General features: G+C 38.8%; 1 protein-coding gene across 1 annotated transcript; it reads right to left on the reverse strand.

Moving 5' to 3' along the window:
- Nucleotides 1–225: 225 nt before the first annotated feature.
- Nucleotides 226–23,308, reverse strand: LOC131225496 (pheophorbide a oxygenase, chloroplastic). The gene is made up of 7 exons (XM_058221031.1): nucleotides 22,788–23,308; nucleotides 22,120–22,355; nucleotides 21,888–22,014; nucleotides 18,401–18,537; nucleotides 14,805–14,964; nucleotides 1,388–1,666; nucleotides 226–725 (listed from the first exon to the last, which is right to left on the reverse strand). Exons 1-7 carry the CDS (start codon nucleotides 23,190–23,192, stop codon nucleotides 471–473), a joined length of 1,599 nt encoding a protein of 532 aa, XP_058077014.1. The 5' UTR covers nucleotides 23,193–23,308; the 3' UTR covers nucleotides 226–470.
- Nucleotides 23,309–24,235: the final 927 nt, after the last annotated feature.

Below are 24,235 nucleotides of genomic sequence, written 5' to 3' on the forward strand. Positions count from 1 at the left end.
GATCATCCATAGACTAGGTGTAGTACATCCTGGACTTAAATGCATCACTGTATTCCTCACAACTTTTACCCAAGTATTTTACAGAATGAAAGCCCCCAGCCCAGGCATTGTACAGGACCTCTTGGCTTGCTCTCTAATGCTAACTTCAGCATTCAGCTACTAGACATACATCATGCATTAACACATACCATGACCTTTAGCCAAATTCACAAAATGTACCTGTGGGTAAGAACTTGGGGTTCTCCCTTTATATGAATGAATCTGATAACATACATTTCCTGGCATCTTTTACATTTCTTTATATACATAGGTGAAACACTTGTGTAAATTCTATGGATCCTGCAGACTAATTTCACAAAATGAATTTTCAAACAGCCCAGCACCAGCAGGATCAACCGAACATTAAAGATCTACTCGAAACACCCGCCCTTTTCGAGTGTTGTACATGAGGCCATTCATCCTATGATTAGTTAATCGATCTTTGCATGAACATAATCAATAAAGACAAAGTTCTTCTGGAGCTCATACAAAGCATATGCCAAACCAGCACTGACAATTGCAGCACCACCTATGAGAACCCGCAGCTGCATCTCTGAAGGGATCCCAGCAGTTGCACAGAGGATGACAGTCACACCGATCAGTGCTTTGTGTAGTGTCTGAAAGGCAGAATAAGCTCCTTTACATGATGAGCATTTAAGGGTATGTTGCTCGTATCTATCCAGCATCTGCAGGAGATCAATTTTCCACACAAAATAAATAAATAAATAAAAATCATATCAATTCATCAATATGCATCAGTTTACACAATAAGCTCTGCAAATGGCAAATGGCAAAAGACCATCAAGAGGTTGTTGGGATTTGAGCAAAGTTGTGTCGGTGCACTTTCGGACTAGTCATGGATACATGACCCTTATGGTTTGGATGTCTCTGGTGGAGAGGTGGAACTACTCGAAAATGACACTTTAAGGTTTCAGTGAAGATGACAATCACACTTATCCATGCAGATGCATTACATGTTCCAACATACCGGATGAGACATCTAAGTTCAAGCATACCCACGTGCATATGTACCACCATCAATCTTTAAGCACTATAAAATGTGGGACATGTCAAATGTGCACATCCGCGTGTAAATGTGCCATCACCTAATCCTTAAGTTCCCACATGTGCCACAATCTATCCAGTCCATGTTCCAGGGCATTTGAAAAACAAAGGGATAGAATTACTAGCTAGCAACAGCATGTCCATGACCAGCTAGCACTGACAGCATGATATGGATTACTAGTCGCAATACAACTTTGCCTGAATCCAAACAGGCCCTAATAATTCCTACTGTCAAACAAAGCAAACCAAATGAGCAATGGAATTAGCAATGTAGCTTATGCACCTGACGTTTCGACAAGATCATTGATGGCAATGGTTGTTTAGAAGTAGAGCCAAACCAGTCAGGTTGGTTTTTTCCATACCGCCTCAGCCAAGTCCTAAATGCCAAAACAAAGCGGTCTGCTTGTGTGGGTGTGAAAGTGATTTTTGTATACTGATGATTAACATCTGCCGAAGATTCCATGGACTTTGAAAGGAATGTTTTCTCTTGACCCTGAAGGACTATCATATCACCATCATAGACCTTGTTTGAAGTCCAGTGCTCATGCCATCTAGGGACCGGCTGCATGATCACAGATGGGGGGAAAAAAAAAACTAGTGAGATTCCCTGTTTTATAAATTGACAAACAAGGTGAGTTACTACAATTGTCAACATCTCAAAAAGAGAATATGAGGTAACCAAATGAACATCCAACTATGCAGGGAATCACAACCTTCAATATTTTAGTTCTGCAGCAGTGTTGTTTCATAAGAACAATGCCTCATTTGGCATCTTTGCTCTAATTCAATAAGAGCTTTTCAAATAAGAGTTACTCTAATAAGCTCTTTTTTGTTTTAGCTCTTGTTTTAAATAAGCTTGTTTGGTAAAATCACTTTCTCAAAACTGAAAAAAGCTCTTATTTGACATAAGCATGTTTGGTAAAATGTTCAAACAAGAGCTTTTTTTTAGGGTAGTTGTCATTTTAAAATATTACAACTCCATTATAAGAGCAATCTAGACAGTTGTTTTGTGGGATCTCACCATAGATGGATTGTGCCCCAAATGGCAAAAGAATGGATGGCTACAATCTTCATGTTTTAAGACATTTGGGCCGGCCATTATGTTGGACATTGGATGTGGATAGCCCATCATATGGAGGCCACCTTTAATGTGGACCATCCATCATGTGAACCAAAGCTTCAAAATGGGCTGTCCATCACATGAACGAAACCTTCAAAATGGGACGTCCATCATGCAAAGCCCATCTTGGATGTAGACCGTTCATCATTAGGGGCTCATCTTTGACATGGACCGTCCATTATGTGGAGCCCACCTTGATGTAGGTCATCCATCATGTGGAGCCCACATTAATACTAATTGTCCTTTTATGTGAGGCCCCTCAATGTCCACTACCCATAACTTAGAGTCCACATTTGATGCGTCCATCGTGTGGGCCCCCCCTTAGAAGTGGGTTGTCCATCATGTGGGGCCCACTTTTGATGTCCACCATCCATTATGTAGAGCCACACTTTGATGTGGGCCATCCATCGTGTGGGGTCCACCTTTGATGTGAATTGTGCATTATGTGGGGCCCACCTTTGATGTGAATTGTGCATTATGTGGGGCCACCTTGATGTGGACCATTCATCATGTGAGGCCCCACCTATATTGGTCATTTGTTATGCGGGCCCACATTTGATGTCCACCATCCATCATGTCGGTCCCACCTTTGATGTGGACCGTCATCATGTAGGGCCCATTTAATGCGGATAGTCCGTGCAGGGCCATATTTTGATGTGGGCCATCCATCATGTGGGTCCCACCTTTGCTATGGACCATCCATCATGTGGGGCCCAACCTTCAAAATGGGTCGTTCATCATGTGGGCCTACTTTTGATGTCAACCTTCCATCATTTGGTCCCACTTTCAATGTCCACCATCCATCATGTGGGTCCCACCTTTGATGTGGACTATCCATCAGGTGGGGACCGCTTGATGTGGATCGTCCATCATGTGGGGTCACACTTTGATATGGGCCATCTATCACGTGGGGCCTGCCTTTGATGTGACCATGCATTATGTGGTGCCACCTTGAAGTGGGCTATTCATCATGTGGGGCCCCACTTTCAATATGAGTCGTTCATCATGTGGCCTACCTTAGAGAGAGAGAGAGAGAGAGAGAGAGAGAGAGAGAGCAAGATGGGAATTACTTAAAAAGTTGAAGGAGAAACTTGTCCAAAAATTAGCAAAAAATATCTAACCACTCAACCCAAAGCCCTTAAAAAAACTGACCTATCCAGCACTAATTTTTTTAAAGAGCTTTTTTGCTACTTCTAACAAGATAAGTGGTAAAATTAGAGTTTTACCAAACAATCTATTTTCTAAATAAGAGCTTTTTTTTAGAATACTCAAATAAACTCTTATTAGTAAAGACGCTAAATGGCTCCCAAGTTTTCTTGATACCCTCCCCCTCCCTCCCTTCAAGAGGATACATATTACATATGTTCCTGGAATCTCATCTCGACCATCCAAACATATAATCTTACCAATCTTCCCAGCACCCAAACATGATAAACAAAAACTGTTTACAAGTGATTATTATACTTATATGAACTCTTTCCTTAAGTGAGACTTCTACTCCATCAAAACAACTCTAAAGAGTTCAAGTTGGATGGAAGCTAGGCATCAGGAACTTAGTTGAGGCTGTTTATCATTGGCAGTACCTAACTGCAGAAAGTGGGAGCAATAGCACAAGAGGACTCAGGTGCAAGCATACACAAGTGCGGTCATAGGACAAACGATTCTGACATATAGCGTTTGATAAAGAGAAAAGATCACATCTTGAACAATTCTAATCATCCACAGAAGCTCCCCAACCATGGGAAATTGGTTTCCACATGATGCACCAACCTTTTCCCATTCAGGAACATCCATGGATTTTTGTACTAACCATACAGTCATAGACAATATTCCTTCAGATCGCTGGGAATTGTTCAAGGATGCATTCTGTCAGTGCTGGACTTCTTTATCAAGCTTGTTTTATTAAAAATTTCCAGGCCTTAATTGATGTATCCCAGAATAGGATCACCATGAAGATCACCAGGGGTGGCATCAGGCTGGTTGATGGACAGGTGACACTGTCAGAATCAATGGACAGTCAATCAAACCTGATTGACATGGCAAGTGATCATCATGGTGTGGCCCATCTTTTACACAACTCAGGTGTCCTACACAGGTGACACAGTGGGAGGGATGGAGTGGTAAGTGAAAGTCCACATATTGCATGTGATTGTTTCTCTATGATAAAATAATACTAAGGAATTTAAAACATTCATCTAAAATTAGTAAAATCTAGTAGGTAGTTTTTTTATGGCGCGTGCATGCGCCTGCACGTGTTAGAATGGTAAAGATAACTATATTAACGAAGCATAGAGAGGGAAGCAACAAAAAAGAGATTACAAACTCAATGATGAGGAATTATCGGAAAGTAACAACAAAGACTTCCCTTCTAAACTAATCTCAAATGATTCCAAAGATAATCTGCAAAAAAGGAAATAACAAAATGATTGTGCAAGCATGGCAATGGTAGTTGGTGGTAGAAGCAAGAGGTAGGGGTTGTTAGACATAGGCCAGTGGGGCCCACCGGTGGGCAATCACTAGTGGATGGGTCCCATGAGGTTTGGCCTCTTTTTTATTAATCATTTTTCTTTCTTCCATTTGAAGTTGAATTTCAAATTCAACTTTAAATGAAGATTTAGATGAGAGGATAAGGATAAGATCGGATAATTTCTGATCTCATCCAAACTCCCCATCCTTCCCTATAAATGGGAAGAGGCTCTCTCGTGAATAATACATTAAGCAACAACGAGAGTAAAACAGGAAAATGAGAGATTGATATTTGTCCACCTAGCTTATCCTTCGGACGATCTAAGCTGGAATTATAATCTGAGGCCACCTATACCGTAGAATCAGAGGGGTGATTAGACCCATCTGCAACAGTATTGGTTAGGTGGACTGCTAGATCTAGACCGTTCATCTTCGGCTTTGTGGAGGACCCATATTGTGTAGACAGTCAGATCTTAAGGGCTCACTCTTCCGCACGGACTTTCAGTGGTATCAGAGAGACTCAATGGCGGATCTCCGATTTATTGTTTTAATCACGAAAGGTCAGTAGCCCTTTTTATTATATTCTATATTTTATTTTAATTATACATCGATCATTTATATATTCGCTTATTATTATTATTATTATTATTATTTATTTTCTTCATGAGGTATGGGGATTAAATAATTATAATAATAGTAATCGTAATATCAAATGTATGATATCTAGATTTACATCCTATTGGCCAGATAAGAATAAAAAAACAGGGGGCTATTGGCCGGATAAGAATAAAAAAACAATATAGAAAATAAATCGGATTAAAACAATAGGATATAATCATAAGGGAGATATTGAGTTATATCTCAAATTAATCTATGTTACTATATTATTTTTGGGCTTTATCAAATCTCAAATGTTTGATTTTACTAAATGATAAGGGAGATATTGAGGGTCAAACAAAAAGAAGCCATTTTAATAGACACTGCCTCTCTTATAATACGGTAATCATAAGGGACTGATGACGGTGTGGGTTTATCATGTTCCTTTAATGAATATGTAGCTGGAATGTGCATCAATCCGCACTGTTATGATCGTGAGATCCTTTTTTTTTTAGCCCAGAAAAACATTAATCAATCTATCCTAGCTTATCAAATTTATGGCTATGAAATGGACGGCAAAATTGAAGGCCTAAGTCCCATTTAATGAGATCAATAGATAACAATTTTGTCCAGTGGTTGTCTAAAGCCTCCTTAGTCAGGTGGGCTCAAATCTGGACGGGCCCATTATTCTTGTATAGCATTTTTATTTTATTTTTGCGAAACTATCTGAATCTGCCTTTTCTAACAAAAATAAAGGAACCATCATTAGCATTCTATGAGTGGTTAGAAAGCCCATATGGACCCCATATTAATATACAAATTCAAATGGGCTGGAATTGAAGCCTAATTCACTTTCTTTCAAGATGAAGTACATCTTATTAAATGTTTTTTTAATCAGCCATTTGTGGGTTGATTTAAACTAAGTAGTAGGAAGTGACTTGGGGTTTTTTAGCAGGATCTAACCTATAGTGTGGTCCGTTTTTATGATTAACGGTTAAGATCTCTTGAAATCATAATGATCGATGTATGTATTAAAATAAATGATTAAAAAAATTAATTAAAAAATATATACTTTTTGTGATTTTGATTATGATATATCAGTATCATGATTATAATCATTTAAGGTAGACTACACATTTCTTGGGGTTCGACAATCAAAATGTATATCTCACGTGTTTCTTAATTATTACAGGTACGTATGCATACATGGGAATGTAGTTTCCTTTATATATCCTTTTATTCACTATTGATCAAGAGACCATTAGTGATCGGAACCATCATCAATCGTGATGATCAACGTTGATGAGAGGATCCATCATCAACGGTGATCATTATCGGTAATGATTGGATCCATCATGAATGGACATGATCATTGGTGATCATAGGACTCCCTTAATATCTAAGCGGTTTGTTTTTTTCTTTCTTCTGATGATAACATTTATATATGTGATATAATTACGCTTGATGTGATTAGATCTAAGCCCATTTTTCATTAGAAAATAGAAAACTTAGTGCTAAGATGCTCCATATATATAAGGTTGTGCAAACTTGAGTAGGAGTTAAGTCTTCTCCACCAAATGATGCATGTAACCTGTATTGGAAGGTTGCATGTTATACAAATATATTTTTATAAAAGCATCATATTCATCTTAAATAAGAAAACTTGATTGATCTACACCGCCCATTCAAGTATGTAGACTTTCAGATCTCGTTAAAATGGGTGGACTACTTTTATACCTTGAAAATTTGAATAACACGTAGAAATGCTGATGATTACTGACAATACCTTAGATCATAGCTAAGTAGTGATTCGTGATGCCAATGTTTTAAATATTGTTATCGTGTAATGTATTGCGCCCTTGGGATACGGATACATGTTGGTTATCACATGGGATATATCGGTTGTATCGCGTAATGTATCGCCATTTTGGGAAACATATGAAAATTGGGAAATTGGTCAAATTTTTCAATGAAACTTCAGGGATTGTTGAAAAAGACATCAATACACACTTAGAAATCAAAACATTACAAAAAAAAAAAAAAAAAAGTGCACATAATAGGGGTTTCCTTTGTATGGGATCCTAATATACGTGCTTTCCAAGTGAATTGATGCAAGTATATTCCAAATCTATTCATATAATTTATAAACGTGAGAAGACATGTATGGAAACACAGATAATACATTCAAAAGAAAAAAAAATAAGCACTAGATCAGGTTACATACATGTTTCATTTTGTGTTCGGATACAAAGATTGTAATTGATTTGCGAGAAATTGAGAAATTTTGATTTTTCTCAATTTTCCGCAACTTGACCCATCTCCCCGAAATCTCAAAATCGAAGTTCCAAATCTATGATTTTTCATGGAAAATATGAAGAAGCATATATTTGTAACCATTTGACACTGGTTTAACATGATTTACAATAAAAACATGGATCGAAAATCGAAAATGCTCACTGAATCGAATAAGTGGGATATATTGGCACTACCTATGTGTTTCATATCGCATAAGTGGGATACAAGATATATCGTGGGATACATCAGCTAATATCGTCGATATTTAAAAGTTAAAACATTGCGTGATGCAATGCAGAGATGGCCACCAAAGCATTAATCGTTAAAAAGCTCAAAGGTCAACAATTCGACAGTAATGACTACGAAGACTGGTCCCGCGCGATGCAAAGCCTTCTGGACGAGGACAACATATCGCATATATTAGATGAGGTTCAAGAGTAACCTATATTGGCTAAGAACGGAAATTTAAGAGAACATAGGGCTGCAATGAACTGCTACAACAAGTAGCGTAAACAAAATCGTTCTGCCCATAATGTCCTAATTAGCACAATGCAATGTTTTAAATATCGACGATATCAGCCGATATATCTCACAATACATCTTGCATCCCACCTGTGCAATACGAAATGGACAAGTAATGTCGATATATCCCACATGTTTGATCCAGTGCACATTTTCAATTTTCGATCGCTTTTTTTTGTTGAAATTATGTTAAATCAGTGTCAAATGGTTATAAATCCATTGGTTCTTCATGTTTACCATGTTTTTTTTTTCAAAATTTTCCTTCAACCAGCAATCAATTAAGACTAATTTCAAAGTGTTTAAGAGTATTTGATGAAATGATCATCACATACAGTCTAATTCGAAATTTGAGTGTAGGTGGTCCTATTTGGGGAAAATTGGGGAAATTCGAAATTTCCCCAATTTCTCCCAAATTGCTTGCAATGTTGCACTCCAAACATGAAATCAAGCATGTATGAGGGCTAATCTACTAATTTGTTAAGTCTTTGTTAAATTTTGGAAAATAAAAATCATTTTTTAATTAAAAATTATTATTATTATTATTATTTAATTTCTCTTCAACCTGCTATCAATTAAGACTAATTTCGAAGTATTTAGGAATGTTTGATGAAATGATCATTGCATACACTCTAAATGTTATGCATTCAATTTGAATATAGTTGCATTAGTTTAGTTAGACAACACATAACTTAGGAACCTATACAAAGGAAATCTATTATGAGCACTTCTTTTTTGAGATGTTATGATTTAAAAGTGTGTATTAAGGTCTTTTTTAACAATCCCTGAAGTTTCATTGAAAAATTCAACCATTTTCGCAATATTTCCCTATGTTTCCCAAAAAGTGCGATAAATTACCCGATACAAACGATATATCCCGTGCGATAACCGATACATATATATACCCAAAGGATGTGATACGTAATGCGATATCGATATTTTGAACACTGGCACAATGCACAAAGAACTCGTACCAATGTATGAAGTGCATAACACTACTAAATGGATCTGGGAAGCACTGGCAAATGCCTATGCGTAGAAGTCAGATGCAAAGGTTTGAGCAATGGAATTAGAATTCCAGGAATACAGGATGCTAGTTGATTGCCCTATCAAAGATCATATCTGCAAAATGGAGCAGATGATAGGTGCCCTTAGGAATGTGGGGTGCAAATTGACTGAAAATCAAAAGATAATAGTAATGCACCGTTCCTTTATCCGAATCTTAGGCCTCAATCAAAAGGATTCTGAACCATACTGATTCTATCACTATGTTCAGAAACTTTTGTGGCCATTTGGTACTAGAGGTTAAAATGAATGCAATTCAGCCAAGTTCAACCAAGGCCTTTGCATCAGAGACCCAAAAGCAGAAAGCTAACAAGAAACGATACAAAACGCGCAAGAAGGTGAAAAAGAATGACCAAAAATAGAAGTCTGCAACAACTCCTCCAAATCCCAAGAAAGAGAATGGAAAAAAGCAGCAGAAAAAGACAAACATAATCTACTTCGTTTGCGGAAACTCCGACCATTATGCCCGACGGTGTGCCCATAAAAAGATTGTAATTCCTAAGTCACTAGATACTTTGTATGAAGGCATTTGTTATCAAATTCTTTCCGTCGATACTCTATCTAACGAAAGGATTTTGGACTCAGGCGCAACAAAGCACGTGACACAAAGTCGTTGAGGACTCGAGGAATTCCGACCTGTAGACACGAGGAGTTACAAGGTGTATATGGGAAATAATGTTTTTGAAGACATACTAGGGATTGGCGTTTACCATCTCCACGCGCATGGGGTAAACAATAATCCTCCGTAATACTCTTTATGCACCGGGCATGCGTCGGAATTTAATCTTTGTTTCTAGGTTGTTAATTGATGGTTTTGACATTCATTTTTCCGAGACATAGGTTTCTTTAAGACTCAATAACCTCATCTTTGCATAGGGAGATTTAATTTTAGATTTATTTATTCTTAACATAAATAGTGATAATGCACCTCTTGATTTATCTGCTATGTCGAATGAAACTGTAGTGTCTGAATCTCTAAAATGGCACGCGAGGTTAGGTCACATCGAAAAGGATCATATGACAAGACTAGTACGTTCTGGTCTATTGGATTTATTATCCAAAGTTGATTTGTCATTTTGTGAACATCGTGTGTTCAAGAAGACTTCGAAGAAACAATTCCCTAAAGCGGCTAGGTCCAAGGGCCTACTAGTGATAATCCATTCGAAGATATATGGACCCTTGAATGTGCATGCTAGAAATGACTGTCAATATTTTGTCACTTTCATTGATGATTACTCGCGCTATGAATATATGCATCTCATCTCACACAAATCTAATGCTTTTGGTTGTTTTCATAAATATAAAGTTGAAGTGAAAAATCAGCTTGAGAAAAATATTAAAATCCTTCGATCCGATAGAGGTGGCAAGTATACATCTGAAACATTCAAATCATATTGTGAAAATGTTGGCATTGTCTAGTAGTACACAATAGCTTACACTCCACAGCAAAATGGTGTTGCATAGAGGAGGAATGGGACACTATTGGACATGGTTAGATCGATGATGGCACAAGTCAATCTCTCTACCACATTATGGGGAGATGTGTTGCTAACAGCCGTCCACGTCCTTAATAGAGTCTCATTCAAATCTATTCCTAAGACCTCATATGAGATGTGGTCTGGGAGGATTCCTTCTCAACCATCCTACGCCCTTGAGGATCTTTGAGATATGTTTTGCAAGCCATCAAACGTATATTCCGCTATCTCAGAGGAACGAAAGACCTAATGTTGTATTATGAAGGCACGAGTCTCAAGCTCAAAGGATATTCTGATGCTGCTTGGGGTAATGACGCTGATGAGAGAAAGTCTACTTCAGGATGTCTTCTTACTCAGAAGGGGAGTTATCTCGTGGTCAAGTAAGAAACAGACATCCACAGCTCTTTCATCTATGGAGGCCGAGTACATTGCATGTTGTGCTGCAGTTCAGGAGTGTGTATAGGTTCGCAGATTTTTACTAGGTCTGGGTGTTATACCGAGCATTCGTCAGCCTATCTCGCTGAAGAGAGACAATACTTCTGCCATTAACTTAGCAAAGGACCTTAAACACCACCAGAAGTCCAAGCACATTGAGATCAAGTATCATTACGTCTATAATCAAGTGAGAGATAAGAAGGTTGCCCTCAACTATATTTCTACTAAGTAGATGATGGTTGATCCCATGACGAAACCTATAGCTAGAGATCTATTTCAAGTTCACGTCAGGCAGATGGGATTGAGGAGAGCTTGAGTGATATGCTTGTATCTAGTACCTTTGATCTTTTATTAATGAATAACACATTCCATTTATTCAGTATTGAGTACTTATATAGACTAGGTATGTAGATCATCAGCATTTACCATGAGATCATGTAGGATTTCTATTTTTTGTCGACAGGCCGGTCATCCACTCGCATGAGTTGACCAACCTTGAATGTACAAGAGAAGTACATTTGGGGCGATGTTCATACACTAAGTATGGACTTCTCTTTATTGTGAATAATAAAGGATGAGGATATGAGTCGTATCCGCCTACAGCCTTAAAAGATTGAAGATGGGACTAATCAAGTCGAATAACATAATTGTACTATTACTTTATATGCGATCAATGTTATGGCCTGAATTAATAGCTAGGTTGTGAGGATATGAGATAAATTGTACCTCATGTGGAATGACCTGCGCATTGTAAACCCGACATATACTTAGTATTGTCCACTTTATGACCTGGATTGTAGCCACATGCTGGGACCTTTTACCTACAGATTGCTTTGATTAGATCTAATCATTGCAATGTGTGAGTAGACAGACCCATAGGTGACTCCTTGTGTCCTTAGCTACCCTCCTCTTATGTATAGGAGGATGAGATTGGGTATCATTACTTTAGTGTACTATGACAAAAGGCCCTTGATTGGCCAGACCCGGTAATGCTACGAAAGTAGCTTGATTGATTCTAAATTACACATCTGCGTGAGGAAGATCCCGTGACAGCTACACCAAGTTTCTAAAACTATAAATACGTACTTGAAGACTTATCCACCAATAGTATCGTGTTTTTTATAGATTTTTACAAACCGTATTTTTTCTTAAAAGTATATAATATATATAAGTATTGCTTTAAATTGATTTAAGTCGAAGTTTGTGAAAACCGAGTTTTCATAATAACTCGATAAGTTGGATAAGTGTGTATGTTGGCCGAGGACTCCAGATCGGGAGTTAACTCCATCCGGTGTGATCATGCGGACTAAAACAGGCATTGTAAAGCATAGGTTATTGAGTACTAGTTAGGTGGTCACTTAGTACTTAAACACCTATGAGAAGATTACGGTGATCTAGCTGGTCCCACGCAAGGTGTTCTGTATCTGTTACGATACACTACGCGATACGGGGGTAAAATTCGGCAGTTAGTTTTTTGAGACCGTATCAGCCGTTACGGTGGTCGTAAAGGCTATTACAGGGCATAACGACTGTTACTTCCATAACAGTTGAAAAACGATCACTTTTTTTTTTCTATTTAAATTCATTTTTCTCCTCTTTTCCACTTTTCTCATTCCAAAAACTCTCTTATATCATTTTACAACATATTTCGACCACTCTTACTATATAGCTTTTAAGATTGAAATTATGGATTGAAATGATTTGAGCGAAGAGAATCTCCGAGGGCCCCTTTTTTTCAAAAAATTGAAAAAACAGTATTTATGCCTTTTCCTGATTTCTAGTTGTAATGCTTAATTGTGATGTGTAAACATTAGAGACATAATCATATTAAACAATTCAACAGACAACCCGATACAACACTGTCACCAAAGATTGGGACCATTACACTTCCATAAACATGTTCAAAACAAAAAATGAATACATATTTGAAATATTTATATTATTCTTGATTTTCTAGATATTTTTTTAGAATTTTTCAAGCAAAAGAATACTTCTAACCATTACGAGGGTCGTAACGGTCGTTACGGCCACCATTACCGATACAGGGTACCTTGGTCCCACGCCTCTGATTCTTTTTATCGCGATGTTTGGTTTTGATTGTTATTAGGCAAGTTAAATGGACAAATTTATTTTTTTGTGCTTATCCCACAATGTGATTAAAAGGGAGATGTTGAACATAGGCCAATGGGGCCCACTGGTGGGCAATCACTGGTGGGTGGGTCCCATGAGGTTTGGCCTCTTTTTTATTAATCATTTTTCTTTCTTTCGTTTGAAGTTGAATTTCACATTCAACTTTAAATGAAGATTTAGATGAGGAGATAACGATAAGATCGGATAATTTCTGGTCTCATCCAAACTCCCCATCCTTCCCTATAAATGGGAAGAGACTCTTTCGTGAATAATACATTAAGCAACAACGAGAGTAAAAGAGGAAATTGAGAAATTAATAGTTGTCCATCTAACTTGTCCTTGGGACGATCTAAGCCATAGATCGTAATCCGAGGCCATCTATACCGTATAATCAGAGGGGTGATTAGACCCATCTGCTCTAGTAATGGTTAGGTGGACCGCTAGATCTGGACTATTCATCTTCGGCTTTGTGGAGGTCTCATATCGTGTAGACTGTCAGATCTTGAGAGCTCACTCTTCCGCACATACTATCAGGGGTGCACCTATGCAATAGCCTTTACATCATATGCTGGAACAGGACAAACAAACTAGAATGGTATATTTAGGTTGAAGAGTGCAATAATGATATGAGCACTGTTAAATGCAACTGCATATTCGCATATGCGATCGCATATGCAAATTCTCCCATGCATTTTGCATATGCCATGATGGCATATGCGATTGCAGTGCATATGCGATCACATATGCCAAAAATGTGAGAATATGTGATCGCATGGCATATGCGATCGCATATGCCAAAAATGCGAGAATATGCAATCGCATACAACATATGTGATCGCATATTGGCATCCACAAATTATTTTATTTTATTTTATTATTTATTTTTATTTTTGTGTATAAAAAAAAAAAAAAAAAAAAAAAAAAAGAGAGAGAAGACCTTTTGCCAATTAAAAGACATCCAAACCTCCTCCATTTGCAACATTCTCATTCCAAAACTCTCTTACTCTTTTTTTTTTCTTACATTCTTACTTCCAAGTGCAATCAATCTCTCTTACATAGTTCCTATCCTACTTCCAACCAAGTTCCTGGTTCCTACTTCTTTACAAGATTAAAGCAAGAAGATCATTTATTCATTAAAGAAGATAAGTTTACCTCTATTGGAAGATCAAGATTCAAGCTTCAAGCACTCTCGAGGAAGAATTCAACTTTCAAGATTCAAGAACTCTCATTCTACAATCTACATTTCCCTCTCTTACACAATAATCCTAATTCTTGAATGTTAATGACTTGATGTATACTCAATTCATTGTTTAATTGATTTTATTTCTCTCAAATGTATTTTAAATATGTAAAATTAAATATCTATTTACTCGAGAAAGTTCCCCCTAATTTCTTATAGTTTTTCACATTTTTCTCTAATTTTTTTGATTTTTTTAAATTTTTTGAAAAAAAAAATGCGGTCGCATATGCGATCACGCAATCGCACATGATCGCATATGCAATTTAACAACATTGGATATGAGCTTCAGAAGAAACTGACACCATCTCATGGGGAGACATTGTATGATTCACAAGTTTGTTTAAAAGGATCTTCTTACCTGCCACCAAGCAGGGCCTGGCATCGTGAATTGGAAAAAGTTTCGAGCACTGCAGACGATTGAACGGGTCTTCCCAGGAGCCATAGGTATGTTGAAGGAACAAATCCATATTTTCCATTTCTGTTCACCAAAAATAGGGAGTTTTGTGTCTATCTCTACCCTGTAAATAAAAAATGCATTGATGAAATGATCATGAAAAGAATGAAGAAGAAGAAAGAGTTAACATTGACATTTATAACAGAAGAAAATTCTTTTGCATCTCACCAAATTAATGACAATATTTCAGGACAAAAGGAACAGAAGTTTTGTGGGAGAAATATCCTCTTCTAAGGTACATGCCTAGGGCTGTCAACGGCGTGGCCTTCTTTGGCCCAGATTTGCACTATGGTTTATTCACATCCGCAGCAAGCCCATACCCAACAAAAAGTCACTGGTAACTGGTGTGTGCCACTTCTCACCATACGAAAGGAAGAAGGAGATGATGATTGACATGAAGATTCTCAACCCAAGCCTATGCACAGTACACTCGGGTTTTCAGAATGAACATTTGGGGCTAGTGGTTCACAGATCAAGACAATCAATCTGTTGGGTCTCCCAAGAAAGCATTTGTTGAGGTGGTGAAAGGTCTTAGGAGGTCTTTTCAATTCTAAGGGGAGGATATTTGGCAAATGCTTCCTCTTGGGTTACTTTGGAATAGCATTGGAAGGTACAATCATATATTTAATAATATGATATCCACTTTAGTTATGGTGGCGGAAAACATAGAGAGCAACATCATCAACTGGGTCATTGTTCGGAAAGAATATCAGGGTGTTGAGATCTCTGATTTTTATGAGGGAACAGGCAACATCAATTAACTCTGGTGAAAGCAGAAATTCAAAAACTTGTCAAAGGGGAGATACTATCCTCCTAATGCTTAGAATTAAATTTCAGATATTTAGTTGGCACCTGGGTGCATCTAGTATGAGCAGGCTTTTTAAGACAATGCAGGGGCAATCAAGATGCATTCTCCGGGGAATCCAAACAAGGAAAATCCAATTGAGCAGATTCAAATGCACTAAGATAAGGATGAAGGATCTTCTCTGTGCGCTTGGATAAGGATGAAGCATCTTCTCTAGCTCCTTTTAAAAGTCGTTTTAGCCAAAGGTGACTCTAGTAACATCTTCCTAAGGTCAGACCATCGCCCAAAACCACAACAGTTGGCATTAATATTCCTTCTACATAATGCTCAGATATGATGGAAGGGTGAATCAGATCACATTGTTGGCTTATGTGGCAGCTTGTGGCATATGACAAGATATTGGCTATCAATCATCTTCGATGGAGGAATATCATCATTATGAATGCATAATTACTGTGCCGCAAATATAAAGTCTGTGAATCATAACTTCATCCATTGCAGTGTAGGTTCTTTCTTTATGGGGGAGATATGTCTGTTTGGGTTGCAGTGGGCAATGCCGGGATCAATTGGTGCCTTGTTCTCAACCTAGCAATGGGGCCCCATTCGAGAAGGAAGAAAATATTTTGGCGATTGACTCTGTTGTACGGTCTCTAGTCTTTGTGGAGAGAACAGAACAACAGAATATTTAATAATTAGAAAGCAACAAAATGACATTTCATAGAGCAAAGGGGAGGGTATTTGAATAAATGAAGTGTCATTAATTAGTGTCAGAACAAAACAAAACAAAACTAAAAAAAAAAAAAAAACACCAATTCTAATTTCACAAACAAATGAAGAATTGAATATGTGTAACTTCCAAGATTAACTATGTACTTTTTGCAAATTTGCCCTTGCCTATAAGATAAAAGAAATGAAAAACCTCTTGTTGCAATAAAACAACAATTACTAACCAATTTTGCAACATTTACCTATGAATATTGTTAACTTGTTTTGCTTATCTTGCTAGATGTCCATTTGTAAGCCGTTGAACAAAGTGGCTACGATTATTATGGCTACAACTTTTGAGCTAAGCACTTCAGTAGATGCCCATCGTATCATGATCTACATTAGTGTGGTGTATTATTCAGGAAAAGTATTGCAGGGGCATTTTCACAACCGGGCTCGAGTGGGGTCGCTTGTGGGATGTAGGGGCACACTTGGGGTGGGTGCGGCCCACGGAGGAGGTCTCGTGTTCGAGACTCCTCACCGGGGGTTATTGATGCGCATTTCACACCAGGCTCGAGTAGGGTAGCCCGTGGGATGCGGGGACACACTCGGGGTGGGTGGCCCATGTGATTTGGGGCTCACGAAGGGGGTTCGGCCGAGGTATGTGGGGCCTGGGCTATGAGATAAAGGGATTAATTCGTCATACTCTAACAGTTCGAGCTTTTATAGCAAGTGGTTAATTGTCCTGCATCATATTGGTATCAGAGCAGGAGGTCTCGTGTTCGAGACTCCTCACTGGGGGTGATTAATGTAGGGGCATTTTCACACCAGGCTCGAGTGGGGTCGCTTATTGGATGCAGGGGCACACTCGGGGTGGGTGCAGCCCACGAAAGAGGTCTCGCATTCGAGACTCCTCACCGTGGGTGATTAATGCACATTTCACACCAGGCTCGAGTAGGGTAGCCCATGGGACGCAGAGACACACTCGGGGTGGGCGGCCCATGTGATTTGGGGCTCACGAAGGGGGTTCGGCCGAGGTACTAACCCATGCGATGTAAGGCCTGGGCTATGAGATAAAGGGATTAATTCGCCATACTCTAACAGTTTGAGCTTTTAGAGCAAGTGATTAATTGTCTTGCATCAAAAAGAGAGTTAATTAATTTTCAATATTTTTAGTACTTAAGGAAAAATTACAAAAATAACCTCAAGTGAACATGGCATTGTTTATACTTCCAGGTGCCGAGTTCCCTGTTTGTGTTGAAATGGGAACTTCCATGCTCATACCAAATTTGTACATGCAGAGCCGACAGTTTGTTTATCCAAGCCGTTGATATGATCGCCCTCGTCATGGATGAACCATGCCCAGAAGATCTATTTATGTGGTCAACCCTAACCTTTCATTATTGTCAAGTAAATACATGGCCATGGATCCTACTGTATAAACTCAGTACACAACAGAGAAGTCCCCTGTTTGTTCCTCTTTTCCAATATGATAGTCTTTTTTGTATGAAAAGGGGATTTTAATTAAGTACATAGGCACATGAGATTTGATGGTTAGGATCTTCCAATTTGAGAGACTTCTTGGGCATGATCCATCCATGATGGGGGCCATCGGATTAATGGCTTGGATAAACCAACCAGGGGTCCCACATGTATAAACTCAGTGCACGACAAGAAGTACCCTGTTTGTCACAAACAGTGAACTCCACTGCTTTTTCCAATATGATGGTCCTGTTTGTATAAAAAGGGTAATTTTAATCGAAAGAATCAAATACGTTGGCCTTTTGGTCATCCTTCCTAAATAATGTTTAAAAGTTCACATCTACCACTTTGTCACACACGACAAAAACCGAGTTTTAAAGAGTGAAGAAGGTATTGGATAAACATGCTAACTATGGAAAAATAAAAAGAGTCAAATCGTACATCAACATAAACATGCTGCTATTGATAAAAATAATACAAATTGTGTGGGTTAAGATGAATGACTTACTTATTTATATAATAACAAGGTGCAACAAATTTGGCACTGATTCGTGGGTTCCCAACATTGGATCCAGCAAAGCCCCAAAGTCCACTCGATTCCAATTTAAATGGCAGGGGCTTGGCTCTATCCCTTCTCCCTGTAACCTGTAGAGTTCAATACTTGATAAGTCAAAATATTCTCTTTTGTGAAACTAAGACGCTATTTATTAGCCATGACAGTACAGCAAAAGAAGAATTGATAAGAATGCCAATAGCAAACGGTGTGTCTTTATTTATCTTTATATCTTCATAACTAAGCTATATGTCAAACATTCACTCCTTAACCAGAAGTTTTACTCCTTTGACTACTGAGTCTTCATCCAAGGAAAAGTCATAGTAGGAAAACCAGTAACTAAGACTGATTGGTTTTAAAGGAAAATCTGCAATTTATCCGCCAGTGAAATAATGAATTATGAGAAAAACAACGGCATCATCTTTTTTCGATAGGCAAAATAAATGGCATAATATCAGTTAAATAAATGAAATTGAGTAATAGGTAACAGCAATTAGTTCAGTGCAGATCTCAGTACTGAACACAGGAACTGAGAGTTTAGCACAAAACCTCACAATAGCATCTCACATATAATGATTATAAAAATATACCAGGTAGAGACATTAGTGAAGACTTTCAGGGAAAATGAAAAAATAGAAAATATAGGAAAACTGAGTTTTTCCCTAAATAATTAGATGCGGGTTATTTAGGCACCAAGTTTTAGGAGAAAGCTTAGTGATGACACCAAATCAAAGTAGGGGAATTGGACACTCAAGAAGTCAGGGAATTCTCCATAAATAGTTATACAGCTTGTTAAAAGGAAAAGACAGTAGGGGAAAGTCACCCAATGGCCGAGATTCAAACATATCAAGGTCCTCCTTCAGTGATTTCTTTTGGGTGATTCATTTGGAAACAACAGGTTCTTATAGTGAATCATGTAAGTAGCAGGAACATGGCAATTAGGATTGGCGATGGTCTGGACAGCCCGGCCCTGTAGTGCCAGGAGTAGCCTGAGGGTCGGGCCCAGGCTTCAAATCTTGGCCCAGAGTCCAGGCCAGGGCCAATGATGAATAGCCCGGCCCAGCTCGGCCTATACGCTGGACTCTCTATAAATGGAGAGATTTGATACTCCAGCTGAGTATGACACTTGATACACAAGTACTGAGAAATTGCACCTTAGCATACATTAACTCTAAGTTAAACTGACTAAATTATGGAAATCACTGTCACTACGGTTTAGTCCCGAAATAAAATTGGTTGAACAATTCTATCCTCTGGTTCATGGATGCTTCTTTGTTGAAATAGGACCATTGGATCACTTTCATTTTTAACCATCCAATTACTCTCCACCAATCCAATAGTCACATAATCAAATAAGCGTAATTTTTGCTTCCTGATGCATCTGAGCTTCGAGCCATGATTTGGATGGTTTAATTTGAATTTACTTCTATTCCATGTGAAATTCATTATCTCTAAGTGCATGTGTATCATCCATCACACTCTACCAGTGTATCAAGTCTTTTCTTGTTTATTTTGGTGAAGTATATGCATAAACAGGATTCATGTAGCCGACCCCAATTAGTTGGGATAAGGCATACATGATGATGATGATATTTATAAACAGCTGTGAACATTATAACCAAAAAAACAAAAAAAAAAAAAAAGAGGGGAGGGGGGGGGGAAGCCATCAAATCTTGGGTGGTTATTCAATGACTGGCCATATTAGCTAATGCCATGGGCATGATCACATGCTTTACAACTTACAAGGTACAACTCATGGTAACCGCCATGCATTCAAATTGCGTGGGCCCACCGTGCTGTGTGAGTGTCATCCAACAATTCCATTAGATGAGTCCCCTCATGTTAGGCCTAGATACCAAATTCCAGCCTAATCCATAATTCAAATGGGCCACACAAAAGGGATCAATGGCAGACATTGGGGAGGGTGACACATACCATAGAAACTTCAAAATGGAATGTCTGTATTGTTTATAATGCCGTGTAACCCCTTCATCTTGTGTGCCCCACCAGGATAAAGGGTCAAAACTCAAACCATTCCAAAACTTAGGCAGGCCAAAAAAAGTAAATATCAGTGTTTTAAATAGCATGTAGCATATGGTGTAGCATTTGGCCCTCGATAGCATGTAGCATTAGCTACACGATACAATATTTTTTAATTAAAATAATACAAAATTATGATAAATTTTATAAAATGCATAATTCTTATGAATTCTTGATTGCGAATCCGAATTGTCAACCACATATTTCAGACATCTCTAAGTGTGACCTCTTTTTCTATTAGTTGAAACATCACAAATTCACGATGTGGACCACAATTTGGATGGTCCAGATTGATCTAAGTGCTCTATCCATGATATGGACCACAATTTGCATAGTCCAAATTGATCTAATGTAGTGTCATATGTGATGGGGATGAGTCACCACCATTTTAAAATAGGTGTTAAACTAAAATGGAAGAAACACTTAAAGAGAGAGAGAGAGAGAGAGAGAGAGACAGACAGATTTTAGGTAGCTACGCTGCTTGAGTTACAAGCTACATGTAGCATACGCTACATCACCTATAGCTTACACTACCAAGGAGCAACGCTACATAGCATACAATACACACTACGCTATGAACGCTATTGAAAACACTGGTAAATATACAGGTTCCAGGCACGATTGTACACTGATCCCTGTTGTGTCCCACCTGAGTTTTAGATCAGGATGACTCTTGCGATGCATGGTGAGCATGGGGCCTAGTAGAAGTTTGGATTCCACATAAGCATCATGGGCCCATGTACATTATCTCAGCATCATGAGATAAGTACTGAAGTGTGTATCCATTCCTACGAACATCCATGTACATTGTCATTGTGCACGTATTCTTATGTAAACATGTGGCGAGTTATTATGTATGCCTGCGGTGTACCTTGTCATTATTTGTTTACCTTTTGGTTATTCAAACTCAGTCTGGTATCAAGGGTGCGACTTGACCAACAACAAGTGTCAATCTCATGGATACAGAGTTGACTCAGTTTTGGACAAAATTTAAAACCATGATGTGTCAAGCCCTACCAAAGATGGGTGATGCCCCAAGGCCCCCAACAACCTTCCATATCTAAAGATCCCAGGCATGTAATCTTTAGCCATTTTCCTGTACTTTTCTATATATTTCGTAATAATCTATTTGTACTCCACTGACCCATGGGTTAGGACCTTCCAGCCATTGGAGTATTCCCCATCCATACTGAGGAAAATCAGATCAACACCTTATATCGGAAAATGAGGAGCCAACCTTGCAGGGTCAGAACTGATGCATCAAGCCTATAATCCTCTTATTTCTAAAGGCATGTAAGAGTGCTTTAGACTGTCCAATGTCACTTCTTTCAGGGCCTATTCTGTAGATTTTACTGGCATGGTATGATCAATGTACAGGAATGCATTCACCATTCAAACATACCTTATGGTGTGCAAAATCAATGTGGGAGGGATCTGACACATTCTCCATAAGCGTATCATATCCATAGAACAGATCTCGTTGAATCGTAACCGTCGAAAACCCAGGATCATCAAAATCCTCTGGCAACCTAATAAAACCAATACCATCAGTCAGCAATCAAGTGCCAAAAACAAAGCTGAAAAACAATAAAGAAACTATCACAGAAAAGAAAAAAGAAACTAAGAACAAGTACATGGGAGGCTCGGAAGCAAAAGCTTTCTCCCATCCATTCTCATCAGGCCAAACATAGAGCAAGCCCTGAGAGACGAGTGTGGGGAATCTTGCGGCGCATGCGCGTGGTGATTGAACGGCCCGGGCCTCAGGGCCATCCGATGACGCTTGCGGGATCCGAGCACATGATCCATTGCCATTGAAAGACCATCCATGATAAGAGCACTGTAAGAAACCGTCCTCATCGATCCGTCCTTCCTGCCACAATATATATATATATATATATATATATATATATATATATATATATATATATATATATAGAAATCAGGAAATTGTTACAGAAATCAACTACTGATAGAATGTTGTATCAGTGTCTGAGGAGAGAGTGATTTACAGGTGTAAATAATTTACAGCCTGTCATGTTTGGCTGTAAGCAGTAAATGACCTTTTAGCCCCATTTACAGGCACCCAAACAACACGTTACCTGTAAAATCATGCCCTGCATCACGTGTACAGTTTCTGAGTCGGCTGTGTATCAACTACCACAGTCTGCCAGAGTATCAAAGAACTCATTAAAGTGCAAATGATTGCGTGTAGAAAGTGGGTCCCACAAATAGCCATGAATTCATCATCCATCCAAGCTATAATAGAATTGCGAGTTTGGAAGAGAAGAGATGAGGAACATACAGAGAGGGGGGCGAGGCGGTGGGGGCAACGGTCATCGAAAGCGACCCAATCGCCGGAGTTAGGGTTTTTCCAGAGGACGATTTCGCGGCCGAGGAGCTGGAAAGGGGTGGGGATTCGAGGGTCGAGATCTTCGATGAGAGAGACCGGGTACCAGTGCTCCCTCCATGAGAATTCCCCCCTCTCCGAGTTCTCTTCTTCCTTAGATTCTGCTTCTCCTTCTTCAGCGTCAGCGAGGGTTGGCGTTGGAGTGGGTGGAGCGGCGACGCGGACAGGAGGAGAAAGAATCCTTCCTTTGGCTCTGCTGCTGTTGCTGATGCTTCTGAAGGAGGAGTTGGAGAAGGGAAGGAGGGTTCTGGAGGGGTTTTGGAGAAGGATGGGAAGCGAGAGTAGGGATGCTGCTGCCATCAGCTGCGTGCTTTGATAGGCGAGGCTGGAATTTTCTATTGGATTCTCGGGAACGAGAGCACTTTCATTTATTAATTCAATTGAAATGACAAAATTGCCTCTTTCGCTGCTGACCTTTTTTTTAAATTTTTTTAATTTTTTGAAGTTTCCAGAATTTACAATATATATATATATATATATATATATATATATATATCATTTTAAAGTTTTTTTTTATCAAAAGCTACTTAAATATTAAAAATTTATTTAAACAAAAAAAAATTATATTTAAACAATTTTTTTTTTTTTAGGGTTAGCTTCTTAGTACATACTTCATGTTAGCCACTGTGTGAGACCTGACCCGAGTTCGCTTGTGTGTATGTGGGTGTAAGTATGTATTCCGTCCATCTTGGTCCCGCGGTCCTACCGGTCGAATCCCGGCGACCCGTGACCCTTGAATAGTGTTTGCGGTCATCCGTGAGCCCAGTCGTGAAGACTCGACTCGGATCGAGTTGAGACCTATGTCATTGTGACTGCATCGTTGCCGCGGTTCCAACGACATGTCTTGTGCGTCCATCCGATGTGTGGATCATAAGTTGTGTGCGTCTCATTTGTAGCCTTTGAGCATGATCATGTGGCCCACCTAGTGTGGAGGGCACATTTTTCAAGGTGGCCACCCTCTTTTGTGCAAATTCCAACACACATCACTCATTCACTACCTAAACCCCCCATATCCTACACCACCCACCACCCACACACTACCCATCCCTACTCTAACCTAGCAACATAGTTTATATCACCATAGGCTATGATGATTTTTCTCTTATCTAGGAGAAAGTGATGATTACTCTTCCTCTTTATCTTTTCTAGCAAATTTTCATACTCTCCCTCTCATTTCTCTCTACTCTCTTCTCTCTTTCTTTCTCTCTTGCCAAAAAAAAAAAAAAATCCAGCCCCATTTTTCCTCTTTTTCAACCCTCTCTCCTCCTTTTTTCCCCTCAATCCCTCCATTGAAAACCCATCTCAACCCTTCATCTTGCTTCCTTGGATAGTTAGAAACTTGG

The sequence above is a fragment of the Magnolia sinica genome, chromosome 14, assembly GCF_029962835.1.
Source record: "Magnolia sinica isolate HGM2019 chromosome 14, MsV1, whole genome shotgun sequence".
NCBI lineage: Eukaryota > Viridiplantae > Streptophyta > Magnoliopsida > Magnoliales > Magnoliaceae > Magnolia > Magnolia sinica.

Excerpts from the sequence above, each read along its gene's own strand:
- LOC131225496 (XM_058221031.1), bottom strand. The coding sequence starts at position 23,192 with ATGGCAGCAGCATCCCTACTCTCGCTTCCCATCCTTCTCCAAAACCCC. Across the intron at positions 22,015-22,119 it reads TTTGCTTCCGAGCCTCCCAT|GTTGCCAGAGGATTTTGATG; the intron begins GTACTTGTTCTT and ends TGGTTTTATTAG. Across the intron at positions 14,965-18,400 it reads CCTTGTTATTATATAAATAA|GGTAGAGATAGACACAAAAC; the intron begins GTAAGTCATTCA and ends TTTTATTTACAG.